We start from the raw sequence: 17936 nt of genomic DNA, 5'->3' as shown, positions 1-17936 counted from the left end.
AGCGATGATATGCTCCACCCACACAAATGCATTCTTACACAGTAACGGCCTTATATTCTGTTGTCAGAGTTCTGTGAACTTTGTCAATCTTCACAACCATTTTTACGTAAGAATGCCTTTGTAGGTAGAGCATGGAATGCTCCCTTTAAAGGTTTTTGGTGTTTTTTCAGTTGTGTGCTACACTCTTAGAAGTGTGTATTCATGGGGGCTTTAAAGCACAATCATCATTCTATGAAGGTTTATCATCATCATCATCATCATCATTATTATTAGAGGGATAATCCGTTTGATAATATGAAATGAACTCTATAGTGCAACAGTATTTGAGAAATTGTATTGCAGACTGGACCAAACGCACAATTACCCATTCAAATGAGATTATATGAGGGAAAGGAGATGAAACGTAGAGACTGGATGGTGATGAAATATTACAACTTCTATAGACCAATATATGATCCTATAAGCTGCATCCCTGATGCTAGTAAAGGCGTTCATTTCACTACGTTTACACAAACTATGTGTATGCATGGCTGTTAAAGTTCACTTTGTGTTAAGACCTTTACAATGATTACCACAAAAGCATTAAGTGACAAAAGTGATACACATCCTAAATTCTCCACAGTGTGTGAAAGAGGGGAAGAAAAACAACTAAAAGTGAAAGAACAAGACAAACACGACACCACACAGTCCAGACTTGTCAGAGTGCATCATATTTCTATTCCTACACACATATTACTTGCCTTCCTGTTGTCAATGAAGCAATGGCAGTACGACGCAACATGATGACATGAAAGGCAAGATTTTGAGACAGAGGCTTTAAACCAGAGATCTTCCGACTGAAGAGTTGAGAGTTTTATACGCCAGTTCACATGATCACAGCCCTGATGGTTTTACAGCAGCACAGGGGAAACCTCAGTCACTTCATCACTGTCCTTCCTGAGTAGATGACTGCAGTGGGTGTATTAGCCACAAGGGGCACTGCTCTGTTGCGTTTTCACACAGGAGAGAGAGCAAGAGAGCAAATGCAGTCTCTCAGTTTCTGGATTGTCACACAGTCGATATAATATAAAGGGTCTCTGGCTTTTAAGGAGCTTAAAAGACGTTTCATCTGTATGTTTTGGTCGAGAAGCCCTCTTTGGCAGGATGTCCACCGTAGGGTAGATATTCCAGTCCTCAGTCAATGCAACTTTGAAATCCAAAAATCCTCACTTCTCCAGTCAACACATGACTAGATGGGTTTGAAATATAGAGATCCATATTTGTTAACAAAACGCTGGAGCACATTCAGGCTATCCACAGTTCATTCTGAAGTTCTGTTGTCTTAACAGATGTTCCAGATTTTACCCCCCCCCCCTCCTCCTTAAATAGACTACTGTTTTCCTTCCAACAATCTCACGGGAAAGCTTGCCTGTGCTGTGTGTTCTCGGGATGTGGTTACTGATGCTGACCGCAGACAGACAGACAGCACCTGTGTGTCTGTCACAGTTCGTCAACCATGAGGTTAGGAGTCTAGCATCTCACTGCAGCACTGAGAGAGCTAGGGGAGGGGCAAGGAGACAGGGAGAGGAGGGACAAGAAGACAGGGAGAAGGGGAGAGACGGGTATTAAAAAAAGAGAGAGAGAGAGAAAAAGGAAGTGCGGTCCTGGTTGTAGTTCACTTTTCCAGCTGAGTGACCTGGATGACCGGAGGAGAGCGGCTAATGGCCGGCCCGCACCAGCATGTTGAGGAGCTCCGTGGCGCCTTCTGCTCACAGCTGCAGAAAGAGCAGAGACAACCTAATTTAGCATGCAGAAACAGCATTCAGACAGACAGCACACTTTCTGCTAACTCTGCAGTGGACTCAAGGGCTCAGAACACAAGACAAGACAGTCTGGGACTGACTCACACATTACGATAGAACAGTGCCTGCATACATTAGCATTCATAACGAGTCACGAAGAGAACAGACACAGAGACTGGGTCACTTCAATATCAAAAGAACACACGGAAGGAAATCTGATAGACAAGAGAGGGGAGAAGCAGAAAAATGAAGGTTCCTACAAGGGTTGACCATGTAGTTTGAGGGAATGCGGAACCCTTAATTGGTGTAGAACCTTTCTACACGATTATGAAGTACTTCTTTAATCCTCAAACAGACTATACACATTTTACTGTAACTAGTGTTAATGGGCCTCATTCATCAATATCCTTCTAATAATCCTCCGAACAGAAAGTGTATGTCAGATTCATGAAATGTTTTTAAACTGCAGAACTGTTCTCAGCCCTGCTCTTATAATGATGGATCTAATTGTCCTCATAAACTGAAAAAAACAAAAAAAACTAAACAAATGAGAAAGCATTGAAAAGAACGGTTGGTGAATGAGGCCCATTGTTATTGCATCTATACCATGTATTGCATGCAGTAAGCCTTATTCTTCCTCACAGGTTTCCACTTAGTTTAAAAATCTCTACATTCAATCTAGGAGTATTGCTTGTAAACTGTTTGTATTAGGAATTGTGTGACTCTCTTCTGGCAGTGCCATGGTTCAGAAGTATGCTGAACTCTCAGCAGTCTAATATGCTACAACTATGACCAGGGGGTTGTAGGTAGGTCTGAATCCTGAGCCATGCTACTTTGCCATCAGCAGCCAGAGTCAGACGGCGAGCACAACTGTCTGTGCTCTCTCTGGGTGGGTAGATGTTGCCCTCTCCCCTCATCATTGCATCGATGGTGGCCAGCACAGGCGTCTGTTATTTGGTGCAGCAGAGCCTGGGACCTGAGGCTTTTCTTTAAGCGCGTTACCTGCCCAGCAATGCTGCATTTGCCACAGCTGGAAAAAAAGTCTGTGGCTGTACATGTACCAGAGGAGACCTGTTAAGTCCTTACCCTCCAAGTATCGGGAGCCTTGCTAATGCTAGGGGAAGCTACGAATGGGTGGGATAATTGGCAGTACCAAATTGGGAGAAAACTGGAGTAAATGATAAGCACTTTTGTAAGTCACTCTGGATAAAGAGCATCTGCTAAACACCATAAATGTAAATGCAAATGTAAGTATCCAGATGCATTTTAGTTCTAAGTGTCTAAAAGCAGGAAAACCCTTAAAATTGCAGGACAGTGGTACTTTAGGTTGGCTAGAGTTGGTTATAGGGATGGGCAATTTGACAATATTTTATTATCAAATAATAATATTTATTAATACATTTATTGTGATACACAATATACTTTTCTTAAAGAACAATGACCAACTGCATATGTCAGTATAAAGAGTGTAGTTAGCCCAGTTTAATTATATAAAGTGTAGGTAATTCGAATAAAAATCACTGTACCACGTATGGGTAAGTTTTTAAGTATCTGTGGCTACGGATTCATTTTGTCTGCAATCTTGTCTGTCTCAATATATATTGTGCATCATTAAAAATGTCGTTTAATATCATAATATAGTATTTTTACTTGATTGCCCAGCCCTAGTTGGGAACATGCTTTAAAGAATCATTCAATGAATGGCCCTTTATGGATGCAAAAGTGGTTAATCTATGGAATCAGTCCAACACAACCCTTTTGGCACCTTCATTTTTAAGAGTAGACGTACAGAGAGAGCGAGAGAGAGAGCGAGAGAGAGAGAGCAAGAGAGAGACCACAAATACTGTGATCATCTTTAAATGGGCAACTGCAACAATGACAAATCTCTGGAAATGTTATCATGGGGAATTGTTTGAACACAAAACTGCTTGACAAAGCAAGACGGTACAGATACAGCAGCGTAACGACATGTAAGGTAAAAACAACACATAGAATCCAGTCAGTACCTCACACTACTGCATTATAGGTCAAAGTGGTTCTGCCTGGCTGAAGGAAGGCAAAAACAGAAGGATTTAGGATCACAGATCAAAGTCTGGGGCATTTTATCTCAATATTAAGCGCAGTTTTAGTTGAAATGACGCAATGACATACGGATTAGATGTAGCACCCAGAATTACACTGTGAAAATCATGACTGACTGTTTTCCAATCGAGCAGAAGGTGCGATTCTCTACAAGTCCTATCTAATCTTGTCTCAGTGTCTATTTGATTTGCTAGAGGAATAAAAAAATGACATGCAATGCAGCCGCCCGCCCCAATCACCAAAATGGCAGGGCAGACAGGATTGCAGCGTGTTGAGAGATGCTTGAAAATGGAGGTTAACTCAATATCATTGCATCACTCTCTAGTCAGCCCACAAAAATGTTTCCATGAGGCTCCAAATCAGCCAGATAACAATATAGCAATCTATAGGGCTGCAAGAAATGGAGACTAACCAAAGTGAATAATCACAGACAAATAAAGCATATAGATCATTATGATGGATGGGCAATTTCTCTAAACAGTACCCTGCCTTTTAATGTGATATATGAACACCAAAAATGGAGCTTGGCACAGTCCTGGTCATATTTTGTCATGCAGGACATGATCCACCTTACTCATTGCCTGTTAGCACTCCAAAGGCATAAACCCACAAGCATTAGCTAAATTGAGTTAAGAGATTGGAGTGCACGGGTCTGCATGGGTGTGTTGTGTGCTGGTATAAGGATGTGTGTGCATTGAGGGGGGAGGGGTCTAAAGCTTTTAAGGTAATTTGTCTTGCTCCATAGAGGTCTGGCTATACCAGTGATGCTAAAGGTTTTGAGGCCAGTCAAACTCCAAGCACAGTTTAATTGAGAAAAAAGATCAATGGGGCTCAACATTGTGTGTAGGCCATGGTGGAAACAAAGCTGCAAGTGTGTTAAAGCTGCCTGGGAAACAGGCACACTGCCAGTTACTGCTGAAAATGTTTAGCATCCAAAAGACCCACAAATGGACGACTGTGGAGAGTTGAAAACTGGAGAAACAGACTGAATATATGGGGGGAAAGAAACAGCAGCTCCAAGAATGTTCATGAGACAGAGTGTGTTAAGGAGGGGAGACTGTACCCATTTTCCTCTGGCATATCCTGATCTGCCTCAGCTGTAGAAGACTCAACCTCTCCATCTGCATCCACACTGCTCTCACTGCCTTGAGCGGACAGACCACAAGGACTCTCCGGAGTCATAGACTCGCCACTGAAACCACACAGGATACACGTTTAAGCACACACAAGCAGATACACAATACACATACACTTAATAATAAATGGCTGAACAATTTATGTAGCATCTACACAGGCTCCCACTAACTACACACACTGATCTGATAATTAGAATCACCTGCCTAATATTAAGTATGTCCCCCGTGTGTCACCACAACAGGTCTGATAATCTGGGTCATGGACTCCATAAAGACCTCTGAAGGGGTCCTGTGGTCTCTGATACCAAGATGTTAGCAACAGTCCTCTTAATTTGTGAGGTGAGGTCTCAATGAATAGCATCAATGAGCCTTTGTTGCCCATGACTCTGTTACCGGTCCACTGCTTGTCCTTTCTTGGATCACTTTTGGTAGATACTAACTACTGCATACTGGGAACACCCCACAATACTTGCCCGATGTCTTGGAGATTATCTGACCCAGTTATCTAGCAATCACAATTTGGCCCTTGTCAAACTGGCTTATGCTGCCCTGCTTTGAACACCTGACCTTCAAGAACTGACCTTCACTTACTGCCTAATATATCCCATCCCATTGGCAGATGCTACTGTAGATAAAGATAATCAATGCTTTTCACTTCACCCGTCAGTGGTGCTAATGTTACAGCTGATCAGTGTAGAATGCCAATGGCCTTACTTGGCCCTCTTTTCGAGCAGGTGTATGTAGAGCTCTTTCTTTTCCAGTATCTTCTTTAAGGTGCTAATCTCTCTCTGTTTCTCCAGGAGCTCCTTCTGCAGCCGATAGTTACTCTCCTCCAGAGTCTCACAGAATGCCTGGAAAAGAGAGAGAGAGAGCGAGAACAGCAGTTAGTAGATGGTCCAATATTGCATCATGTCTGTCAGCACAGTGAGTCTAGAGGCTGAAGGCTGTGGGCAGCTTGCTCAGAGCCAGCTATGCTAATGAAAAAAAAACTGTCCAACACTCAGCTCTCCAGCTGTCCCTGCTGCAGCACCTTTGCAATATAAAAGAAAGTGCTGAAAACAGTGGGAAAATACTTTAGAGTGATTTCTGTACAACTAAGTGAATGTGTTTGTCGGAAGCTGCTCACCCCTAATGGGTGGTTTAAGATATCTTACCCGACTCTCCTCCAGACTGTCAAAAGGACCTGGTGGGTCATCCAGACAAAGGAACTCTCGCACCGCAACACTGTGCAGACACGTACACAAACAACATTAAACAAACTTCAGTATCAGAGTAATGTATCACAGTATCATGGTATTAACTGACATACACATTTTGTCACTGTCCTGCAAAAACCTTGTATGCTCATTTTTGCCATTTTTCACTTTGACACAATGTAAATCCGGTAGTTGTTCTTTACATTGTGTCAAAGTTTCATGATGAATGGACCAATAGAAATTCTTAAATATACTGGGAATACAATCGTTTTACATTGACGCTCATTGAAAGTTAAGGAGGTATTTGCCATCTCCGTAAGAAACAGGAAATACAAGGTTTTTACATGACAGCGACAATTTGCATTAATAAAGCTGACAGACCATTAGTGAGGTCAGGATGTTCCACCTCATCCCCAACTCATCCCAAAAGTATTGGATGGAGCACCATCCATCATTTCAGAGAACACAGTTCTTCCACAGCTCAATACTAGGGGGGTTTAAACCCCTCTAGCCCACGCCCGGCAATAGGTTCATGTTTATCTGCTACAGAGAGTCCTAATCTACTGGCAGCAATTCTCTACAGGGACTAGACAAGCTGTATGTGTGTGTGCCTTTGCACGTCTGTATCAGCAATGGCTTAACTTAACGCAAGTTGTATTCTAATGCATTTATTAGAAGGGGTGTCCACAAACATTTGGACAAACAGTAAAACATTTTTTTGTAAACATTGCTAGAAGCTAAAACTAAATATTGTTGTCCTACACAAATGGTGCACCAGTACAACCAGCAAAAAGTCCAGGGCAACCTTAAACACAGTGCAGTTGTGTGATGCTCAAACCAGAGCAACTGGTTGTGAAAACACACAGTAACAGAGCAGCGAAGTGTGCATGGAGATGACTATTAAATAGCGTGACTTGTTTGCATATGAAAGAGGATATCAGTCTTTCCTTATGTCACATACAGACTTCCTGCTAATGAAGTTTGAAACGATATACTGTGAAAGGCTTGGAAAGCAGCCAACCTTAAGTTTGAGAAGTACTGTATATCCATTTAACTCCCTCTGATGGGTTCTCAGTGAGGAAAGTTGCCAGAGGGAGAGACTGGAGCACATAAACTGAATGCCAGACGGGTCTTCAACAATGCATTCAGAGCAGAACTCTAACTAACCTCGGGACAATGAGGGAGAGTGTGTGGGTATGTGACCTACTTATCTGGTTCCTGACAAAAGCCCTGTATCATTTAGTTTTGTTGAGTAGTGTTGGGCAGTACTTATAAAATTCAACCAAGCATATTTATCCTGATACTGAGACTGGATTTCAGATAGTATTTAAGTTTTAATGAGCCAATGTTTATCCATGAGTACCTATACAACTAAAAATCAGCATTGTGATGGGACCATACACAATGTACTTGCCCAGCACTGACCATGGACTAGCCGCACAGACACACTACATAATGACCTCAGCAGCTTTGAAGAACTAATCATACAAACCAGAAGTTTTAACAGGCTGGTCGTAGTTGGTTGGGGGGTTGGGGGTGACAGACAAGAGCTTAAGGGAGCTAGTGCCATCTGCTCACCAGTTTGCAATGTCTTTGTGGGCCACCAGGTTCTGCAAGAAGGCCTGCAGGCCTAACTGTCTGTCCTCCAGGAAGTTTGAATCATAGTTGTCTTTGAACCAGCGCTTAGGTGGAAGAGCGAGACGGAATCCAGGAAACATTTCCTTTAACTAAAGAAAAGAAAAAGAAATAAAGAACGAATAATATAATTTGTTATAACACAATATTTAATTTTTTACATGTTGACAAATGTCTCCTGTAGCAGCAGAACTGCTAGCCAAAAACTGTTTCTACTATGTGCAGTAATTTTTGTTTGACATTTGCTGAACTATAATCAATTAAGCCAGACGCTGTGTTAAGGTGCAGCTGATCAGCGTTCTTCAAACTCAGAAAAGGCAGATCATCGATTTTACTTTTTGACATCATGAATCGTGAATGTGAAAGTTGCTTTTATACATTTGGTCAAATTAATAATGAATGGAGCAATAGAAATTAGGGCTGCACAATATATCGTTCCAGTCTTGTCATCGCAATGAGCACATGCACAATATTCACATCGCAGGACGTGCAATGTCATGTAAATTAAATCATAAACAGCATGCTACAACTTGCTGGATACAAAAGAAAAATACATACTGTTGTAATTTTCCATTATAGATCTACTACTTTGGAGAAAGTACCAGCCCATCTTATCCACAGCTAACCCTAAAAGTACTGGGTGAAGCATGATTATTCCAGAGAGCACAGCTCAACTGCTCCACAGCTCAATGCTGGGGGACTTTAGGGACTTTATACCCCTATAGCTCACACCTGGCATTAGGCAGCATAGTGCCAACAGGTTCATTTTTATCTGCTTCAGAAAGTCCTATTCTATTGGCAACACTTCTCTATAGGGACAAGACAAGCTGTGTGTGTGTGCGCATTTGCACATCTGTAAAATGCATTCATTAGAAGTGTCCACAAACATTTGGACATCTCATAGATCATCATAGCAACATTTTACATATAGAAATAGATAGAATAGATAATTACATATAGAAAACATAAGTGTTGGAGTTTAGAGTACAAATTTTGCTCACTTGCACCGTCAAAATAATCCATAGTGAATCTAAAGACAATGTTGAGAATTTAGTCAGTTATGGCACAGGTTTAATGTCTATAATCAATTTAAAAAACTAAAAGATATTGCGCACACAATATATTGCCTATCCCTACAGTGAAAAACAAGCCAGTGGAAAAACCAGCTGGACTGGACGTGTTGAGACAGACTGTACTTACAGCAGTGTTGACCCTATTCACACAGACATCATAATCCTTATATACACACAGTCTACAGTGGAAAAGCAAAAAATTTGCCCAAGGCCTCAGAATGAACGGCACCTAATGCCCAAACTTCCCCCTTTTCATACAACCTGGACCAAACCAGGAGCTCTCTGAAAGGGGCAACTCCATCAGGTTTCTCAAAATATCACCCCTGCTCCCTGTGACAAGCCTTGAGAGCTAGGGATGAAAGTGAACAGCCAGTGCACTGGCGGTGTGTACAGACAAAGCCTGGGTCAGTTGGCTGGCTCTGGTTCTGGCTTTACAGGGGAACAGTAAGGCTTTGTGTGCACGGAAACAGGCCTCCAGCCTAATCACTTCCACACTCCACTCAGACCCCAGGTCAGCTCCCAAACCTAGAGGATGCACCACACCGCCAAGGCTATGCAAAAACAACCCAGTCTGCACACTGAACTAAGCTGTCTTGGTCTGGTCTTAAAATGTGCACTTAACATTTTTTGGATGTTTTGGAATGTCAATGCCTTCCCTCTAGCGACTGCAAAGACAAGCTTAACTACATGTACTGCCCCGTTTACTTCAAACATCTATCCAGTTGTTTCACTGGATATGTGTACAGTTCATCTGTCTCACAGTTTGAGCCAGTCTAGCCCTTCATTAGTGGTCAGTTCCTGACCACAGGGAGATTGTTGAGTAAATGCTTTTAGTTGGTGGCCAATTCTCAACCCAGCAGTTACACTGAAGTGTTTAAAAAGCCCAGCAACAGTACTGTAACACACACCACCACCAAACACACACCTGCCAGTACCATGCTGGCCACGTCGCTGTGCTAAGAAAAGTCCACCACCTAAATATTATCGGCTCAGCAGTGGTCCTGTTGGCGGCCCTTTCCACTGATGAATGGGTTAAGATGGAGCTGGAAAAGGCAATAAGTGAAGGCTAAAGGTGATATATTGATAGCTCAAAGCACAACTAAGAAAGTGGGGCTTTTGTGCCACTTTAGGGTCTGAGTAATGCAAGGTTTGCTCATGTGGTGAGGTCAGGATGTGGGGAGCCAGCTCAGCTGTTTTGTCGTAGGTTTACAAGAATAATTGGCTCCCAAGAGATAAGAGCCATGCAGCAGTCAACTGCCTGGCAAAAGGGCATTGCCTACTTCTGCATGTAAGTGTGAAAAAAAATGCACTACACAGAACATAAACATACTTAAGATAAAAACACATAAAACTAGAGCACTGACAAGATAGTACAGCACATAAGAGAAGCAGTGTGAAATGCAGTACATACAGATACAAGTATACAATCAGACTTATAGAAAAACAAGTGAAAACACACAACAGAGAAAATAACACACTGCCTCCTGCTTTCCTACTCTATTCACACTGGGTGGTGCTGGATGTCCCTCTGAATGTTTTAAATCCATGCAGAACCTGCAAAACATCTCACTTCTTTTACCTTGGGAATTCTAAATAGTGAAAAACAGTGAAAGATCATGGCCTAGATGGTACAGTGGGTGCATCATCCTGACATAAAACTTTATGAAGAACAGAGACTGACCTTGTCATTGAGTCTGGAAAAGTCTGTGTAGCGCCGAAATACCACCCAGGTCTCCTCTGGAGACTTCCTCACCAGGATCTTATATACCTATTGCAGAAAGAAGAAACAAGTGCCAGGGTTAACAACACATCCTTTCGGGACATTATTAAACATTTATTGACACAAATATAGACGAGCACTTGTTTATTTATTTATTTTTTGCTTATCCTTATTCAGCACTACATTGTTGTTGGTTTGTTTTGTTTAAAAGAAATGGCACATTCATCCAGTAAATTCATTAGGTGCAGTATCATTACATTTTTCTCTTTTCTTTGTATAGATAACAAACCACTGGAAGCTATAGTGCTACAAAGGCAATGCAGTGTTTTAGTCTGGAGTGTTGCTGCTCATTAGCTCCATTTAATAAAAAATAAGACCATAAATAAGCTTAATCTGCAGCAGAAAACAAAAAATCCAGTCTAAAGTTCAGTAGGCCGAGTATGCAGCATCTGGAGCAATGCTTGAGCTCAGATATACATATTTGTAGGTCCTGCCAATGCCTCACCACACACATCAAACCAATGCACACCATAAAAGCTGAAAGTCGTTCATTTAGCTCTGCATGAGTCTGTGATTACAGAGGCTATTTAAGGAGTGGAAGAGGCTGCCAACTGGTTAAACAGAAAGAGGACGGGACGGCAGAACTGATGTAAGCACATTGATCCACAGCTCAAACAGATATCTTCTACAGGATGCTCACATAACGCTGAGCCCAGTGGGAGGAGCAAATGCTAGGATTTTGATATATACCAACTGTAATATCACACAAATATGTTTCCCAGTCCAGTTCATTTTTTTAAATATTCAACTTTTTTGGGGGAAAATCACACACAAACACGAATATAGCGTCATGTGGCATACACTACATGTTCAAATGTTTGTGGACACCCCTTCTAATATATGCATTCAACTACTTCAAACTGCAACCACTGCTGAAACAGATGCAAATCTGTACAAAGTGTGTCTATTCTCTGTAGAGAAGTAATGGCAATAGAAAAGGACTCTCAGGAGTAGATAAACATGAACCAATTGGCACCTAGAGGGGTATAAAGCCCCCCAGCATTGAGCTGTGGAACAGTGGAACTGTAATGATGGATGGTGCTCCACCCAATACTTCTGGTATGATTTTGGGGAGTTGGGGATAAGGTCTGGTGGTGATCATCCAACATCCAGACTTTCACCTGATCACTTACTGAAATGTGTTGTAAATGTTGATGTAAGAGTAGATGTGAAACATATGCATATCCTTACAGTTCAATTGACTAAATTTTGTTAATAAACAAATTGTCTTATTTTATATAAATGCAAAAACACTAGTTTATTGAAATAAAGAATTGAAGGCACTGAAAATATTTAAATATAGAATATTAATTGCTGGTTGCAGTATTGAAAGTACTGGACTGCACATATTTAAACAGCCTGTTTGACATCGGAGGCGGACCGAATGGTGTACACAAAGGTTGTGACATAAGAACAAATGCTAGGACAGCAGGTGTGGCATCAGTGTCTTCTGAAAACGAAAGAACACAGCTGCACCGTTCTCCAAGAACGCTTCACTCTGTGTCTCTCCGGGGACATGAGCTCAGTGTCTCTATGGAGACGTTACTAATAATGAATCAAAAGGGCATTATGCAAATGAGATGATGCTAATTGCCAGTAGCCCGGTTTCATTCATCGCTTGCCACGTTCAAATTACTGCCCAATGAAAGCCTATAAAATAAAGTCTTTAAAACAACTTCTATAAATACAGTCTTTAAAGGGTTGATAAAGGTGAATTTTAGCAAATAGACACTGACTAACTGCACAAAACGCTAAGGTTAATGAATAAAGTCCTAAAATTCATTAACAGAATTATTGCCTGGACCATGATTTACCCTGCGTTGTATACTTTTTGTGCATACAGTAGATCCATGTGCTGCCCTGCCCGGAGTGTCTACTGTAATATTTACTGTTTTTATTTTGTTTTAAATCCAGTACTAGTACTACTTTCCATCAGCTGTTTGAGTGAACACAAAAAGATTACACGTTTGTGTGTCACATTAATAATCACAACCTGAACTCATATAAGAGTTAGGAGTCAATTTACTCTGCAGCTCATTCCAGTCTCACAAGACCAGGCTCTGATTTTTTAAAAACATATATAACATCCCTGATAGAATCTGCTAAAATGCCTTATAGTGCTCAAAAATGCACAAAAATCACCATGATGTTTTAGCCTTTTCTGGCTCCTATGCTTCCACATATGGGGTTTCCCTACTAGCATGTCAACTCTGCTCCACCTGCAGTGTAACCAGTAAGCTGATTGGCTGATTTTGCTAAAGGGTGGGAGCAAACAGGCGCCATGCTGAGCATTACGATACCTCCCATTAATATTTTAACAAGGGGCCAGTCTCCTCATAACGTCTTTGGTGGAACTTAAAATCAAGCATCATGTTTCTAATGAATGCCGTATAGCAAAGCACAACAGTAGAAAGCCAAGAGGGGGAATCGGAAGTAGAAACACCTGTTTACATATGAGACCACCACAAAGGATGCAGGGCATCTTCCACCTGACAACAACTAAGCAATGCTGGATGACCACAAGCTGACATCAACCTGCGGCTGATAAAAGAATGCTCATTATTCCAGCTCAAGGCAGACTCAGGGACATCCGGAAAAAGACACCCAGGGCACTGTGTGTTCTGCTATTTGTCTTCCATGATTTAAGGTTTCATCTATAGGACTGGTTCCCCAGACAGGCATTAAGTCTAGCCAGGGACTACACTATGCTTTCAAAGCAAAATTCCCCATTAAACATACTGTGTAGTCCAGGACTACGCTTAATCACTGTCTGGAAAAACTGGCTTGTAAAAGTATATTCAGTTGTAATCCTATGAGCGATCCATATTCCTGCCTTTTCTGGGGGTTTTGGAACAAAAGACAGAGGATAGAATACAGAAATCACGCTAGTTATACATTGATAAGCAAGGCAAGCTGGTCATCGCTGTCTTTATATTACTATTAATAATATTAGTTTTAGCAATAGGAATGTAACAGTATGTCATATTAATATCATTGTACTGTGACTAGCATTTTAGCTTGTGGCTGGTGTCTTAGCTTGAGGTTAACATATTAGCCTGTGGCTTGAGTGTTGGGTCATGATGCTATGAAGCCCTGGTATACATACTGTACTTTTATGATGTTAAATGATCTAATAAACTGGAATTGGAAATAGTCTAATCAGCAGTTTAGGCAGGAGTAAAAAAAGGCTGACCTCAAATGACCCAAACATTGTGACTTAATGTCTCGTGGCCAGTTCTGCACTCCTTCTACTGTAACTTAATTGCTGAACCATTGCTGATGTTGTGGTACTTGGGCAAGACCACTGACAAACCTCATAGCTTTGACCCAACTGGACCAGTGACCAAATTTCACAAACTCAACACACTGACTCAGCAATCTTGTGGCCAAGGCAGTAGGGTAAGCAGCTCAAGAAGTAGGTGAGACCATGTTTGAGGCACCCTGTACTTCTGGATGACTGGGCTGCTTTCCACTAGGAACTGATCTGAACACTCGCTTTCATTAAAACAATGGGATAAATTCAGACACTCTTTTATTCTGGAAAAAGACTGGAGGTTTAAGCTCCCGGGAGCTTTTCTCTCACCGTAAACTTGGCTCTTTCTTCCATGACCTCGTAACCTAGTACAGTCGGGGTTATGGGTCTCTCCTCCCAGCTAGGGGTCTGAGGCGGTGTATCCGGCCGCGTACAGCTGGAGTACTCCACCGTGGTGTCTAGGCCGTTCATTCTGGCCCGAGTGATGGGGCTCTGACAAGGTGGAGTGAAGCAGCTTCTGTCTGAGCCAGAGGCTCCACTACTATTCCCTCGTCGTCCTGAGCAGCTCTCATCTCCTGGGCCTTTAGTGGAGGAGGATTCTGAACTGCTGGATGCACTACCCAGACTCGAGGCTCGCTGGGGTCGCCTGGGGTTGGTAGCCCCTGGCAGAGTCCTTTCCATGGGCATAGGCACTGGCACAAATGGCGTTGCCATTCGTTTGGATGTCTCCTTTCTTGCTACACACCCGAAATCCTGGTCTGCACCTCTGAGGTCACCTGCTGTGTCTTAGATTTAGGACTGGATGGACAACCTGTCAGCAGGTGTGGACTTATGACCACACTTCTCTGTGGAAAACAAAGAGGAATAGACATATGCTTAAGGAGGAGCAGACTAATCTTAGACACAGTAAACCTAAAATCAGCTCACATAGATTTTTAAACGTAGACACACAGGCACACAAACACCATTTTCTCCTATCATGCTGCACCAATCAATTCAGCATCACAGCAGAACTCCCAAGTTCTCCACCAATATAAGGAAAAGTTAAATGATTTTTCCCCTTTTAAACAACATTAGCTTTATTTATAGCTGCAAATCAGAGCTGAAAGTAAAGCGGACACAAATAGACTCGACCAAGTGGATCTCATTTCCATGACAAAGGAAAGAAAGGCACAGCATCTAAAAATAATGTCTAGTTCACAAGCAACATCTTTAAATCCAGGCAGTGACACTTACTATATTACTGGATGTACAGTTATAACTTCTAAATAACTAAAAATAATAATATAACCCCCCCCCCCCAAAAAAAAACCCCTTTGATGTTAATGTTAGCTACCAAACAGCTTGTATTCATACCCTAAGCACTAGCTAGAACATAAGCTCTAAAAGTTATGTGGACAGTTTTTGCTCTTGTTTAATAGCAACCCGTTACAGATGGTGGCGTGTCACTAGGGCTGGACGATACGGTAAAAATACAGTCACAATATTAAAAATAAATGAAACTTTTTTTTTTTTACAATACATTTAATCACAGACTAAACACAAATAGTAGCAACAGATTCTTATAAACTACTTTTCAGATCCTCTCCTTTACTGAGTACAGTGATTTATATTCAACATCTGCTGCTCTTCATCAAATAAACCAGTCTAATTACACTGTCTGTAACAAAACCAGTGGTTGATTAGTGTTTATTAAGCACTAACAATGCTCTCCATATGCTCAGAAAAGCATATACTGCATCACGATACGATACGATACACTATCATCCTATTACCCTATTAGCCCTATGTGACACTGTTAAGATGTCCTGCTTAAAGCTTTTTGACTGAGGTTATCTAATAAAGCCACTGTCGCGGCTTTCCGACTTAAATCGCCCTTAGAAGTTCATCCTTGTGCTGCCTAATAAACACATTTACTTTACTGCTTTGTTGATCATGGACAAACAGGGACAAAAGTATTGGGACACCTGCTCTTTCATTCGTTTCTATCACAATCAAGGATAATAAGGAGACGTAATTTTGGAAGAGAGATTTCGGAGGAGAACTGTTGTGAGGATTTGATTGCAACCACCCGATCCCCCAATTCATACCATAACTCCAGAGAACACAGTGCTACAGTGCTCCACAGCTCAATGCCAGGGGGGCTTTACACCCCTCTAGCCCACGCCTTTGTGGACTTTTGTGGACACCCCTTCTAACGAATGCATTTTGCTGCTGATGATACTGATGTCTCATACTCATACACACACACACACACACACACACACACACACACACACACACACAGAGCTTGTCTAGTCCCTGTAGAGAAGTACTGCCAATAGGTGCATGTTGATCTGCTCCAGGCAGTACTTCTCTACAGGGACTAGACAAGCTCTGTGTGTGTGTGTGTGTGTGTGTGTGTGTGTGTGTGTGTGTGTGTGTATGAGACATCAGTATCATCAGCAGCAAAATGCATTCGTTAGAAAGGGGGTCCACAAAAGTCCACAAAGGCGTGGGCTAGAGGGGTGTAAAGCCCCCCTGGCATTGAGCTGTGGAGCACTGTAGCACTGTGTTCTCTGGAGTTATGGGATGAATTGGGGGATCGGGTGGTTGTCCACAAATATTTAGACACGTAGTCCATCAAGGTAGAAATCTATCTACTATTTCTACTCACCTCAACAGCCTCGCCTTGACAGCTGGCAGCACAAGGATGAACTTGGCTAGAAGGACCGCTTGAATCTGATAGGACCTCCTAAATGCAGTGGCAGTGACCTTCTGTAATGGATTAGATAACCTAAACACTAAAGCTGCCATCAGGACATTTTAACACAGTCACAGAAACATGGATAAACAAGAGCAAAGCCCGGAGGTGTGTCTAACTTTAACGCCAGTGTTTTCCTGCCCTGGTGTGCTATGCTAGCGAGCTAGCTAGCGCTTAGCGTGTCAATGCGAACTAGTTAGCTAGCTCGCTAGCAACTAGCTAACGTCAACATAAGTTTCATTTTCCAGGAAAATACGAATTTCCCTGCCATTAGAGGCACCAGCTGTATTTCACCTGTCTGCTCAGACGCTAAAGACATTTTCACCCTCACATTTGCGGCAGTAAAGGACCAGTTGGCTACTAGATGGCTATCTAACTGACTGTAGTACAGACAAGCGCTAGCCCGCTTCTGCTAGCGGAGACGAGAGCGCAGTGCCGACCTCACTCACTCGGTCCAGGAGAGCACCGAGGACTTCAGAGAAGCTGTTACTCACCACCAACTCCACTATTTATTTTCTAGATGTCAAAAGTGGAGGTACAGGAGGCTCCTCTTTGTTTAGGTAGCTTTGAGCATTGTGCTCAAAGGTGCGGGGGCTCCTGTGGGACAGACACACGCAGTCAGTCAGTCAGTCACACATCTCTGTTTGGATAAATGTCACAGGCTCTGTCTCTCCTCAGGTTTACACCGGCTCCTCTAGTGGTCAAGCTTCTTATACCGTCAGTGATGGAGAGCTACAGCACCCTCTGACTTGTTTTGTTGCTGAGAGGAGGAGGAAGAGGAGGAGGAGGAAGAGGAGGAGGAGGAGGAGGGAGACTAGGGGCATGTTTAGCTCTGTAACCCTGTCTGGGACATAAATTATAATCTTTTAATATCTGACAGGACATTTGAAAGCTGATACTGCATTTGCAACAGCATGGAAACCTGGCAAAAATCCTGTAACTCCAAAAGGGCCATTGGTGGGCCATTGATGATGACATTTTTACACAATTAACAAAACTACCATGTTCAAACCTGTCAAAGAAAGTTACAGACTGCAAAAATGGAGATTTCGTAAGTGTTTTATGTGACAGAAATGACGCAGATATAGCAAAACTCTTTCTGGCCCAAATCCGGCCCACGTTGTGCCCAGTTGCCTCATGGAATTACGGCCCAAAACTGGCCCAAACTTCATTCACCGAAGTCAAACCAAGCCTATGCCTGAACAGAGCCGAAACACACCCACATCTTATACTACACTCCCAAAATACAGCCATAAC

General features: G+C 42.3%; 1 protein-coding gene across 3 annotated transcripts; it reads right to left on the bottom strand.

Moving 5' to 3' along the window:
• Window positions 1-1340: 1340 nt before the first annotated feature.
• snx16 (sorting nexin 16) lies at window positions 1341-17346 on the bottom strand. Of its 3 annotated transcripts, XM_072679363.1 has the most exons (9): window positions 17174-17346; window positions 14267-14781; window positions 10585-10671; window positions 7774-7922; window positions 6154-6223; window positions 5714-5850; window positions 4927-5055; window positions 3788-3827; window positions 1668-1754 (listed from the first exon to the last, which is right to left on the bottom strand). In XM_072679363.1, the coding sequence occupies exons 2-8, from the start codon at window positions 14648-14650 to the stop codon at window positions 3809-3811; spliced, it is 975 nt and encodes a 324-aa protein (XP_072535464.1). In that variant the 5' UTR covers window positions 14651-14781; window positions 17174-17346; the 3' UTR covers window positions 1668-1754; window positions 3788-3808. The 3 variants fall into 3 exon arrangements, with proteins under 3 accessions (XP_072535463.1, XP_072535461.1, XP_072535464.1); XM_072679362.1 differs by lacking the exon at window positions 3788-3827 and having other exon boundaries at window positions 1341-1754; window positions 16593-17346; XM_072679360.1 differs by lacking the exon at window positions 3788-3827 and having other exon boundaries at window positions 1341-1754.
• Window positions 17347-17936: the final 590 nt, after the last annotated feature.

The sequence above is a fragment of the Salminus brasiliensis genome, chromosome 5, assembly GCF_030463535.1.
Source record: "Salminus brasiliensis chromosome 5, fSalBra1.hap2, whole genome shotgun sequence".
In the NCBI taxonomy this organism is placed as follows: Eukaryota; Metazoa; Chordata; class Actinopteri; order Characiformes; family Bryconidae; genus Salminus; species Salminus brasiliensis.
This window is presented reverse-complemented; position numbering and strand designations above follow the sequence as displayed.

Bases quoted from the DNA above. Each gene is read 5' to 3' on its own strand.
- snx16 (XM_072679362.1), bottom strand. From the start codon at position 14,650: ATGGCAACGCCATTTGTGCCAGTGCCTATGCCCATGGAAAGGACTCTG. The intron at 6,224-7,773 runs GTGAGCAGATGG...GTGTCTGCACAG, and splicing joins CACAAAGACATTGCAAACTG to TGTTGCGGTGCGAGAGTTCC. The intron at 5,056-5,713 runs GTAAGGCCATTG...GTGTGGTTTCAG, and splicing joins CTGCTCGAAAAGAGGGCCAA to TGGCGAGTCTATGACTCCGG.